Source organism: Phyllostomus hastatus, unplaced genomic scaffold (genome assembly GCF_019186645.2).
Source record: "Phyllostomus hastatus isolate PE091 unplaced genomic scaffold, TTU_PhHast_1.1 phas_scaffold_46, whole genome shotgun sequence".
NCBI classification, from domain to species: Eukaryota; Metazoa; Chordata; class Mammalia; order Chiroptera; family Phyllostomidae; genus Phyllostomus; species Phyllostomus hastatus.
In genome coordinates this window covers 23,117,065-23,130,717 of record NW_025334032.1, presented here as the reverse complement: position 1 = coordinate 23,130,717, position 13,653 = coordinate 23,117,065, and the positions used below count along the sequence as shown (strand labels likewise).

The following is a 13,653-nucleotide window of genomic DNA, read 5'->3' as shown; positions in this document are numbered from 1 at the left end:
TTATATAATTTTTAATAGTATGATATAACCTAAATTATATATGGAAACTTCTAATTTTTTTATTGTCAGGTCAAAACAATAATTTGCAGGTTTTGAATCCCAGGCAATCAGGCAACACATGTATTTTTCCTTTTCCATTTTTCCTGTCCATTGAAGATAATTACTGTGGAAGAATAAAGGGAAAAAAGTCACCTATATGCCCAATCAAGTTAAAAATGGTGGTTAATTCAACAAATAGCATGAGGGGAACCTTGTTATAGAGTTCTATAATGTGATTTACTCTAAACCAACATTTGAATACACAAATGCTAAAGAATTCAATATTAGGAAAAATATTTAAAAGATAACACTGCAAGAAATTTTAAATGACAAATTGAATGTCATTTATAGTTTACTAATGTATAATGTAGCTTACATTATTGAAAAATATTATCCAATTTAATTTTCATTATATGTATCTGTATGACTGCTACCATTTAATACACACTTATGTTATTTATATTTATCCAATACATTAAATTTTCTGTCTCTCCATCTCATCCATGAAATATTTGATACTCACTATGATCTCATCAATTCTCTGTTTTGTAGGTTACTCACTGGTTTCAGTCTCACTTTCAATTTCCCTGTACATTTAAAAACAAATATAATCACTTAAAATTATATTTTCTTCAAAGATTGCTGTACAAAATTCTGTACCACCTATTGGTACTGAAACAGTTTTGAATTCCCATCTGAGATCTGGAAACAGCCACTACCTGAGACTACCTTACCACTGAAATTATCTTTCAGCTGTTAAGGAAGATTAACATGAGAAAGTAGCACAGTAATGTAAGTTTACCTGAAAATGGTCTCAGGTCACTTTCATATTTAAAATATAATTAGCTAAATAACTTTAAACTTTTTTGGCACTCATCTTCTGCCCCATTTATTTCTTTTATTTATTTTCATAAAACTTTTTTCAATTATAGGTTACATTCAATATTATTTTATATTAGTTTCAGATGTACTGGCATAGTCGTTAGACAATCATATATTTTATCCTGATATTTCCAGTGCCCACCTGGCACCATACATACTTATTACAATATTTTTGGGTGTGTTCCCTATGCTGTACTTGACATCCCCATGACTATTTTGTAATGACCAATTTGTACTTCTTCATCCCTTCACCTTTTTGCAGCTATTAGTCTGTTCACCTTATCTATGAGTCTGTTTTTTAGGTTCCACATGTACTTGAAATCATATGGTAGTTGTCTTTCTTTGACTGACTTATTTCACTGAGCATAATACCCTCTATGTTCATCCATGCTATTGCAAATGGTAAAATTTCATTCGTTTTTATGGCAAACAATAGTCTATTATATTATACTATATACTATATAATGTAAACTATATGTACTATATAGTAATATATATAATGTATAATTATAGCAATGTACACTATACTAATAGTAATATACTAATATATATTATATACTAATAGTAATATACTACAGTAATATATATACTATATACATTGCAGTAATATGTATAGTACATAATATATCACTATACATACTATATACTATATACTTATATACTATATACTTATACTATATAGTAATGCATACTATGTTACTATATAGTAATACATATTACTATATATAGTAATAGATATTAAGTAATACTATGTATAGTAATATATTACTATATATAGTCATATATAGTATATTATTATTAATATGCTATATTACTATAGTAATATACTATATATAAAATAGAATATATATATATATATATATATATATGCACACATACCACTGCTTTTTTATCTACTCATCTATTGATGGATTGATGGGCACTTGGGTTGCTTCTATATCTTGGCTATTGTATTGAATAGATACTGCTGTAATGAACATAGAGGTGTATATATTCTTTCAAATTAGTGATTTGGGTTTCCTTAGATATATACCCAGAAGTGGAATTGCTGGGTCATAAGGTAGTTTCATTTTTAATTTTTTGAGGAAGCTCCATAATGTTTTCCATAGTGGCTGCACCAATCTGCATTTCCATCAACAATGCATGAGGGTTCCCTTTTTCTCCACTTCTCACCAATACTTGTTTGTCGATGTATTGATGATAGCCATTCTGATAGGTGTAATGTAATATTTATGGTGGTTTTAATTTGCCTTTCTCTGATAATTGGTCATTGGTATGTCCTTTTTGGAGAAGTATCTATTTAAGTCCCCTGCCCTTTTTTAAATTGAATTGTTTGTTTCTCTTGTGTTGAGTTGTCCAAGTTTTTTATAAACTTTGGATATTATCAGATGTATCATTGGCAAGTATCTTACTTCATTCAGTAGATTGTCTTTTTAGTTTGTTAATGATTTCCTTTGGTTTACAAAATCTTGTTAATTTAATGTAATGCCATTTGTTTATTTTTTCTTTTGTTTCCCTTGACCAGGGAGATATCTCAAAAAAAAAATATTGCCAAAAGAAATGCTAGAGATTTTACTGCCTACGATTTCTTCTATAACTTTTATGGTTTCAGGTCTTACATTTAAGTTTTTAATCTTGCCCAACTTATTTCTACTATTTTACTATATTTTCCATCAGATATGTGATATCAATTTTTCCACAACTAAGTCATTCAATATAAAAAATTCCTTTACTATGTTTTCAGTATTAACTGTATGTTGACACAGTTAACTGTTATACAAGCTGCATATTACTTAAGCAATTTTACATAAACTTTTCAGAATATTTCTATGAACTATATTTACTTTTAATTTATATTATTTTCTCAACTTTAAATGTTATAATAAACTTCAATTCAATTTAGGTGAAATGGAGGACCCAGATATAAAATGCAAAGGCAGAAATTAGGATTTTTTAATTAAACACTTTATTGTTGTTTATTTACAGCTATTTAAATTTTCTCCCTTTGCTCTTCTCCACCCAGCCCACTCCCTGCTCCCGCAGTCAATCCCCACCCTGTTGTTCTTGTCCATGGGTACTTTATATATGGTCCTTGACTTGAACCTTCCTCTTCTTTCCTGCATTATCCTCCTTTCCCACCCCTTCTGGTCACTGTCAGTTTTTTCTGTATTTCCATGTCTCTGGTTCTGTTTTTCTCACTGGTTTATTTTATTCATTAAGTTCCTCTTATAGGTGAGATCGTATGGTATTAGTCTTTCATTACCTGGCTTATTACACTTAGCATAATATTCTCCAGTTCCATCTATGCTGTTGTGAAAAACAGGAGTTTCTTCTTTCTTTCTGCTGTATGGTATTCCATTTTGTAAATGTACCACAGTTTTTTGATCCACTTGTTTACTGATGGGCACTTAGGCTGTTTCCAGCATTTGGCTATTGTAAATAATGCTGCTATGAACATAGTGAGTACATAGGTTCTTTTGAATTGATGTTTCAGGATTCTTAGAGTATAATCCCAGCAGTGGAATTGCTGAGTCAATTTTTAATTTTTTGAGGAAATTCCATACTGTTTTCCAGAGTCTGCATTCTGTCCCATTTGTTTATTCTTTTCTTTATATTCCTTGCCCTAGGGGAGGTATTTGTGAAAATATTGCCACATGGGTATCTGAAATTTTCCTGCTTATGTTCTTCTCTAGGACATTTATGATGTCACATCTTATATTTAAATCTTTTATTCATCTTGAGTTTATTTTGGTGTATGGTGTAAGTTGGTGGTCTAGTTTCATATTTTTGCATATACTTGTCCAGATCTCCCAATACCATTTGTTGAAGAGACTATTTTTATTCCATTTTATGCTTCTGTCCCCTTTGTCAAATATTAATTGACCATAGAGACTTGGGTTTATTTCTGGGCTCTCTATTCTATTCCATTGATTTATGTGTCTGTTCTCATGCCAGTACCAGATTATTTTGATTACAGTGGAGTTATAGTATAGTTTGGTAGCAGTATTGTGATCCCTTCTACTTTGCCTTCTTACTCCAGATTGCTGAGACTATTTGGGGTCATTTATGGTTCCATGTAAATTTTTGAAATATTTGTTCTATATCTGTGAAATATGTCAGTGGTATTTCTATAGGGATGGCATTGAATCTATAGAGTACTTTGGGTAGTATAGACATTTTGGTGTTGTTAATTCTTCCTGTAAATGAACATGCTATAAGCTTCCTTTCATTTGTATCTTCCTTAATCTCTTCTTTCAGTGTTCTGTAATTTTCTGAGTACAGGTCTTTTACCTTCTTGGTTAAGTTTATTACTATATACTTTATTTTTCTTGTTGCTATAGTAAATGGGATGTTTTTTCATAGTTTCTGTTTTTGATATTTCATTGTTGGTGTACAAAAATGCCTTTGATTTCTGAATACTGACTTTGTATCCTGCTACTTTGCCAAATTCACTTATTAGGTTGAATAGTTTTTTAGTGGAGACTATAGGGTTTTCTATGTACACTATCATGGCATCTGCAAACAGTGACAGTTTTACTTTCTCCTTTCCAATTTGAATGCCTTTCATTTTTTTTTTCTTGTCTGATTGCTGTGGCTAGGACTTCCAATACTGTGTTGAATAGGAGTGGGGCAAGTGGACAACCTTCTCTTGTTCCTTATCTTGGTGAGAAAGCTTTTAGTTTTTGCCCATTGAGTATGATGTTGGCTGTAGGTTTCTCATACATGGCCAAACAGAAATTATTTTATATCAATTTTCCTGAAAAGATTTAAACTGATTTTAATATTTATTTTTATTTTTGAAGCATGCTTTCAGATATTTCTAAACTTTTTATTGAAAAGTTATTTGTTTTGTTTTTTCTGTAGGTTAGCCATGGCTATGATCTAGATTTTTTAGTCTTACTATTATTATATATTAATTTTTAATTGTTTCCACTTCTGGTGGCTTATTTTTCAGTTTATTGAACTACATATAAAGCTACCTATTCTCATGGATTTCCCTGGTATTTTTTAATAAAACAGTGCATGAAAAACATTTTGAAATATATAAATATTAAAAATAAAGTAGTAATGCTTAATATACATTTAGTAATAAGATTAAATAATAAAAAGAGGTAAACATTAACTAGAAATCATTTTCACTTAATTTTACCCTTAACAGAGTCCAAGTTGTTATAAGATTAAAATTGCTGACAGTTTAGCATATTAAGTACTGAATTTCGATATAAAGATAAAATTAAATATGAATTATTACTGGTAACATTATCACAGTGTTACTTAATAATAAATTTCTATGGGCATCAACAGCTATAAAATTAATGAATCTTAAATATAAAATCAATGTACTCATCGCTTGTATACTCCTCAGTTTTCCACTTTTTCCTTTGCAAATAAACTTTTACCAGGGTTACGATCATTACAGAGAGAATAATGGCAAAAGGAATGAGTAGGAAAAATGGCCATCTTGTAGGTCTGGAAGGGTAAGCATTCTTAATATAATGTCTTTCTAGGAAAGAAAACACCAGTGATTTAAAAGTAATTACAAGGAACATAGCAAAGATATTTCTGTATTTTAATATAACTATTAGAGTAAAAATATTAACTATTTAATAATTTTATAATTAACATTTTAATAAAATAGATAAGTTGACAGTGTAAGTGCCCAAAGACACTCTTCTAACTCATAATAATAGTTCTATCCCTTACTTTTGATTGAGAACCATCTATTCCATGTAGTCTCTTTTCAGAACTCTCTGATAATATAGATAAAAAAATTAAAGTGTAATCCTTGTAAAAGTTGAGCTTTTCCCAATTTCTATATTTAATAACAAATATGGTACATTTAATAAAATTTTAGTAAAGTCAAAATTATCTTTTCTTTTTGCATTGATATATATTTTCATATTTTATCCAAGAAATTATTGCTAATCTGAAGATCATGTAAAAATTTCCCTGTGTTTCTTTCAAGATTTACAGTATTAGCATCTTCCTTTAGATCTATGATCTATCCTATGAATTATTACATAAGTTGTGATTTTTGAGGTTCTTTGGCCTTATGTGGGTATCCAATTGTTACAGTACAATGCCTTGAACTGTCTTTCCTTCCCCATTAAACTATCTTTGTACTTTTCTTGAAAAATTGATTAACCTTATTCATATTATGGGTAAATTTCTTGGTCCCCTATTCTATTCTGTTGATCTACTTGTATATCCTTTACAAATGCCACACTGTTTTGATTTATGTAACTATATATAAAATCTATATTATATTAAATTCAATATAAGACAACAAGGCAAATAGCCTGAGTTGTCTTCTTTGTTATTCTTTTTCAGGGTTGTTTGGCTCTTCGAGTCTCTCTTTGTTTTTTAGAATCAAATTGTTAATATCTAAAAAGTTGCATGCTTTTATGATTTTTTAAATCTGTAGATTTAATTTGGTGATAATTGAAATTTTAGCAATAATAAACCTTCCAATAGGCAAATATGGTATATTTCTCCATTTACTTGTATGTTTAACATTTACCTCCATTTTGTTTTAGCTTCAGTGTAAAGGTCCTGCATGCCTTTTGTTAAATATATTCTTAATATTTTATATTTTTACAGTATTATAAATGATACTGATATTGACTTCCATTTACTGCTGCTATTATATAATAATGCTATTGATTTTTGAATATTTTCCTTTGAACTTTCAAAAATATTTATTTCTTATGCAAGTGTGTTTATAGATTTTTAGGATTTTCTATGTAATTAACCTTATCATCTACAAACTCACTTAATTCTTTCCAATCTTTATACTCATGATTTGTTGTGTTTACTTTTTGTTGTTGTTATTTATTGCACTGTCTAGGACTTTTGGTAAAATGTTGACTATACCTCATAAGAATAGGCTTTATTCCCTTACAAATATTTTGGGGAAAACAATGTACTTCATTATAAAATACATTAACTATGTTTTTTTGTTGATGCTTTTTACCAGATTGATGAAGTTTACCTAGGTTAGTAGTTTACTGGTTAGTAGGTGCAGGGATCAAGCCAAAAATAAAAAGGATTCATGGAAATGGTCAACTGTAGTAATTGTGGGAGTGGAGAAAGATGAAAGAGAGTCCACAGAAGATAAATGGTAATGGAAAAATATAATAAATAAAACTTTAAAATGAACCTTACTGAACACCCTTTTGTGTTAGGTGCTATTCCAGGCACGGGGGATATAAAAATATGAATCAGTCATAGCCTATGCCTTCAAAACCAATTACAGTACATTAGAAAGCTATGTTTTTTAAAACAATGTGGCAAGAAGTCATTCAGGCTGTAGGAGAGCTGCCTGGGTAGGGTTCAATGGCACGTAGAAGATGTGCTTTGGTGTGAGTGCTTAGTGCGTGCCCCTTTCCAGAGAACTTCCTGCCTCAGGCAGAGTTGGGCAAAAGCAGTGATTTCTGTAATGTGGGACCCTGCCCTGTGACCACTGGTTATTGGGCCAGAATTGACACCCATTCTAAGCCATACTTTTCCCCCAGGAATTAAATTAGTAACTACAGATGTTAGTCAGTATCTTCTGGAAGCAATAAGAAGTTGGAACGGAAACATGTTATGGTTTGAATGTTTGTGTGCCCCTGCATCCCACAAAAAAATTGATGAATAGGTGGTGAATTTTGTCAAATTATTTTTCTGCATCAAATGAAAAAATTATGTAGTTTAAAAAGTTTGTCAATTTAGTGAATTGTTCTTGACTGACTTTCAAATGATAAGTTTTGCTTTCTTATGATAAACCTTACAAAGTCTGCATTATTATCCTTTAAAGATATATATAGCTACATAAATGAAGTACCATATTTTTTGGTAAGATGCACATTCCCCCCCCAAATTTGGGAGGAATAATGATTGTTAATGCTGCTGTTGAGTTCTGTTTGCATTTACATTGGTGAAATATTATGTTATTTATGTTATTAAATATTTTACCACATTTTTTACTTCAAATTTTTTTCCTATTTTCCTCCTCCAAAACCTAGGTATGTCTTATGGTCTGAAAAATATGGATAATATTTTTTAGAACATTTATATCTACATTCATAAAAGAAATTATTCTGTAATTTTTTAAACTTCCTTGTCTGGATTTGGCACCAGGTCATGTTTTCCTCATGCAATGAGGTGACAAGAGTCCTTCACCACTGTTTCATAAAATGGTATGTCTTTTGTGAAAAAAATTAATGGGGTTAATATGTATTTTTACCATCTAGACTTATAATTTTGTTTATATTTGCTGGTGGTGATTTTTTAAAAAATATAAATCTATAGATCTAAGCAGTTTTGACTTCTAGTTTTTTGGTAATACCCTTTAATTTATAATTCTTTTTTCATTAAAAGTAGCCCCCCTTTTTTCAAAATATTTTATTTATTTTTAGAGAGAGGGGAGGAAGGGAGAGAAACATCAGTGTTTCTCTCATGTGCCCCTACTGGGGAACTGGCCCACAACCCAGGCATGTGCCCTGAGTGGGAATTGAACTGGTGACCTTTTGGTTTGCAGGCCTGCACTCAATCCACTGAGCCACACCAGCCAGGACAAGGATAACCCTTCTTATATCTGAGTAGCTTCTTTCCCAAAATTGAGACTCGAAGAGCATATGTGCTATTGAGATCACTTTCAATTATGAGCTGAGGTAGTTTCTTTAAAAATGTGTGAGTTTCTTGTATATAAAATAAAAGTACACTCCAGAGAGCAGTTTGAGATCTTGCTCTCCAGCATATGTTGTCAGTTTGGCTCAAATAAACACTTATAAAAATTTTTATAAAAATTTAAGACAATGATGATGATGATATAAACCCCATTAAATAAAGGCCATACTCATACTCTCTTTGAGATAAGCCTTTTTCTATATTGGGCTGATGAGGTTGCCCTGGAACAACATATTTAAGATTCTTAGTAGCCTTTTTGTTTGAGAGTTTTTATAAGATATTCCAACACAATACTTATTGCTAGAAGGGATTTTGTTTAGATGAAGATATCTAAGATACATCACTTTTTAAGTTTTTTGAGGTTTTCATAGAGGGCTTTAGAGTCACATGCTTGATTTAATGTTTTTCTGAGATCAAATTCTATTGTTTAATATCTTAAATTTGGCTGTTAGACATTTATTACTTCAAGAATTTTTTTTTTCTGGAACCGACTGGGAATAATAACTACTTTCATTTTCAAGCAAAAAAATTAGGTCTTTTACATGTACTCTACATTTTACTTAAATTGAACTATTTCTTTATTAATTTTTACCACCTTCTTCTATTTAATCATAGATGTCAATAATTTAAGTCACCTACTGGGAAATCTTTATAATCTACCTGAAAATCTTGCCATCAAGAATCATGGACTCTACTTTCCACATTATCACAGGAAGTAATGATGCCAAGTAACTCACCACTTCATAGTAAAACTCACTTTTCCAACTTCTAATAACATGCCTTTGAATTGCTCACCAACTGTCTTCTCAAGACAATGTTATTGTATACCAATAGTCTTCAACAGTTTCCTAGAGATCTTTCTACCACACAGCATCCAGTTCCAAGGATGGAATTGGATACTCACACACATATATATGCACATATATACATATATATATATGAGAGAGCATGTTGGGTAAGAAACTACCCACAAATTTAGTAACTTACAATAATAATTTAAAATTGATAATTTTGTGAGTCATCAATTTGGGGAGGGCTTAGTTGTATAGTTATGTTCTTGTGTTTCACCATAGTCAAATTTCATACAGAGCAGATAAGTTTCAACACAATAAGTGTTCCAGTATGGAGAGTTCCAAGAATTACTAATCTAAAAGACCCAGTCATAATCTGCAGAAAGGCCATGGAAGTCCCATAATCTCACTTCTGTAATTTTTATTGACTAATCATATCACTAAGGTCAGTCTGGATTCCATGAAAGGAGTAATCTTCTGCGTTCTTAGGGGAAATGGCATGTGTGTGCATGAACAGAAGCAATTGATAACAGCTGATTTGAACATAAGCTACTGCAAGTTAATTGTTACTCCTAAAACGGAAACAGCTTGATAATGCTTAAATATGTTATAATTTAGTAATCTATCGCCATATGACCTTAAACAAGGGAGTGAATGTGGAAATCTTAAGAACTACCTCTGGCTCAAAATCTGGAAAAACCTGCTTTAATTATATGCAAATTCACATTTTTATAAAAAAGAAGTCAGGCCCTAACCATGAACAAAAAACTGTAGGAAACTACATCTCCCAAGCTCCTTGACTTTCTGTCTTCCAGTTAGATTTAGCCAATGAGAGGCACTGGATAAAATTCGGAGCGTCAGAGTAGTAAGATATTCATGGAATTTGTCCTTCTGTTCAATGCTCACTACCTCTACATCCCATGCTGAACAGTACCTATCCCTGTGGTCTAGGTACATGGCTCAGACTCTGCTCTCAGAAATACCACCTCTTTTCATTGTCCCACCAGACCCAAGAAGTGATAATGAATTCCTGCTGTTGCTAATCTCTGGTTTGCTTCACGATTCTCTGATTGGTTTTTATCTCTGCCATTATATCTTACCTGATGCTTTATATTAAATTTCTTCTGTGTAAAAGACTAAAGTGATTTTTATCTTTCTGCCTGGCCCGTGCTGACCTGTCTCATCTACAATATAAGTTAAATATGTTCTATTACATTACTCTTTGTAATAGAAACATATATTAAATAGCTATATATGATTTATTATTTGATGTCCAAACATGATCTAAATATAAATTGGTAGACAAAATAGTATTTATTTTAATTTAATAAATGAAAATATTGTTTTAATTATGTTTCCAATTTGTTACTAACACTTACCAGGACTGCGGGAACCTGCAGGTGGAAAATTGCCACTATTAACACTCCCTCCAGGCCATGAATCTTTCTCAGTGCTGCAATCTGGAGGTAAATAGCCCGCATTACAGTGACAGTTTTTTGCATTGTTGCATACCTGAAAATGGGAGAAATGTCACCTTATAACATAAATAGTTCAAAATTTGGGGGTTCAAGTAGAATTTTAGAATTATACTGAAGTCAGATAAGGCTGAGTTTCTTAATGTGGCTTATGAGCATATGTGTGTCTTGTGTGTGTGTTTAGTTGCGTGTGTGCTTGCCTAGAATTGCTCTCAATGATTTCTGTTCTTGCATCACAGTACTGGTACTTACACCCTGAGAGTTGCATTTTTGTGGAGTACAGTCATAACCCAAGTAATTACTTCTACACTCCTTATTCTGGCACACCTAAAAAGAAAAAAAGCCTAAGCGAACTGAAATGTCATGTGTATTTGGCATCTAATTAAGAGGTACTGATTTAACAATAAATACTAATATACTAATAACACGTGGTTAATTTATAGTGCTACTATCTTTAGCACTAGATATGACTCTGATTATTTGAGAGTAAACAAAACAATAAAAGCTACTTCCCTGCTTCATTGGAATGGAAAGTACAGGCATGAAATAAATAAAATCAAAGATTAACATGTGATAATTAGTATAATAAAAAATAGTTGTATGAAAAAATAAAATACAAGGAATTTATCTAATATTCAAGAACAGTAAAATCTTCTTATTGAACCTTCACATTGAACACAACTTAATAAAGCATAGCAATGAAAGATAGGTACTTAAAGGGAAAGAAAAAATATTTTAAATGACCCTACATTGGAAATGGCATGGAACTTTTGAAAAGTGTTAAGGGCAATGTAACTGTTATGCAGAAAACAATCATTAGATCACTAACTAACTAAATCTTTGAGTTCTATATTGTGCTTTGCCCTAAGAACACAAAAAAATTCATATTGTTCATATTGTGGTAAAAGATATAGAAACACACACAAACAAAAAAACCTAAGTGACTTGAGAGAAGTTGTTATGGCAGGATTGTGTAGGACCTTTTGATTTTAATCAGAAAGATGTCCTATAATCTATAAGCAATTGGTTTTATTAAGAGATTTAATTGAAAGATAAGAAGTTCATAAGAGTAGATTTCAGAAAAGAGGATGGAAAGGCAAAAGAAAAAGTAGAGAGATAAATTAGAATGCCATTCCAGGAAAATGATAATCATAGAGTGAAAGTGAGCAGTAGTAGTTTAGATAGAAACCTGTAGTTGTATTTGAAATATAGATAAAAAGTTTAATACACCTAAGTGTAGTGACAGATAGTACATGGAGGAGGAAAACAGAGATGGGTCGATGACAACAGAGTTTCTGGCTTGTCTAACTCTGTTGGTTGTAGCACAATTAACTGACATAGAGAAAGCTAAGCATAAAGCTCAAATGTTTAGAATATTATTTTTAAGACTTCTGTCAACTGGTAATATGAAATAATACAATGCTTCAAAAATTTTAAAAATGTTTATTGTACTTGTAGAAACCCTTAGAGTAACTTATAATAGGCAAAATAACTTTTTGAAAAAGTTTCTAAGTAATATTGGTAATATTTCTTTGGGATTCTTAACTCTTGAAATATACATGACTGTAACATACTAATTTTTAAGGTCACACAGTGAATCTGTTCACATAGGTTTTGCTAAACATTACTGAGTATGGGAAAATACATTATTGATATTGTCTGATAATTATGGCAATATATACTTCTGTTTATATAGTCAGGTTATTTTGTGTGATTGTGGTAATAGTCTAAAAGTTCTAGCTCTAGATACAGACTAGTGCTGCTACAGCTAGAAATATATCTGTCTGTCCTGGCTGGTGTAGCTCAGTAGATTGAGCACCGGCCTGCAAACCAAAGGGTTGCCAGTTCGATTCCCAGTCAGGGCACTTGCCTGGGTTGCATGCCAGGTCCCTGGTGGGGGTTGCGCAAGAGGCAACCACACATTGATCTTTTTCTCCCTCTCTTTCTGTCTCCCTTCTCCTCTCTCTAAAAACAAGTAAATAAGATCTTAATAAAAAAAGAAATATATCTATTCTTTCAGAATGATCCTGTAACACCTACTAGAACTTGGGTAGAGGAGTTAGATATATAATTTGCAGAACTGTTGTTAAGAAGAAAATAAACCTAATTCTCAGAACTGTTAAATAAATCCTTTGAGCCAGGCTAGAAAGAAGTTGAGAAGGGATTATTGTTATTGTTGGTATTGTTTCTGTGCAATGAAGTTACTTTTTTCTCATTTAACATGCTTACTTCTGTTGCTCCATGCAGGAAGGCTAGGGAGAAACACCATCCAAAGTAGGAATCTAGCTACAAAACCACAGAAATTATTTATCTCCACTAAGAATATTATTTAAAAACTATGGTTCTTCACCAAGCTCTTTGCTACAGATTTTTTTTTATTTGCTATGAGGTAAGAAAGATAGTGCATCTTGTTATTCCTGTCACTTGGCCAGAATAGGTTTCTGTAGAAACCTTTTTGTGTGGAGAACCTAAAATAGTGAATAAAACAACAAAAAGGGTGTATATATTATTTTATAAAAAAAATGTGGTTGTTATTAGAGATAAAGTAAAAGTTATTTTAAGCTCAGAAAAAGTGAGTCAATGTGATCTCTCCATAGAATGAAAGGCTGAAGCCAGCATTACTCCAGTGGCCACCAGTGACCAAACACATAGGATTTAAATGATCATGTGCACCCTTCAGCAGTGATACTTAATAAGCAGGTTTCACCTAATCCTGGAAAAAAATAATCTGAAGAGTGAAATTAGTAAAATAGTGTACTAGGAAGCCCCAATTTCTGTTCTTCCTTGGAAATATT

At 31.5% G+C, this 13,653-nt stretch overlaps 1 protein-coding gene across 1 annotated transcript in view; it reads right to left on the bottom strand.

Annotated features, from left to right (window-relative positions):
- Positions 1-13,653, bottom strand: part of ADAM2 (ADAM metallopeptidase domain 2) — a 92,597-nt gene continuing 78,944 nt past the window's right edge. Inside the window, exons 15-18 of the mRNA XM_045821797.1 lie at positions 11,111-11,185; positions 10,763-10,895; positions 563-626; positions 1-163 (exon numbers count right to left, since the gene is read on the bottom strand). Of these exons, the coding sequence (XP_045677753.1) occupies positions 1-163; positions 563-626; positions 10,763-10,895; positions 11,111-11,185 (435 nt within the window). The remainder of the gene's footprint in view (positions 164-562; positions 627-10,762; positions 10,896-11,110; positions 11,186-13,653) is intronic.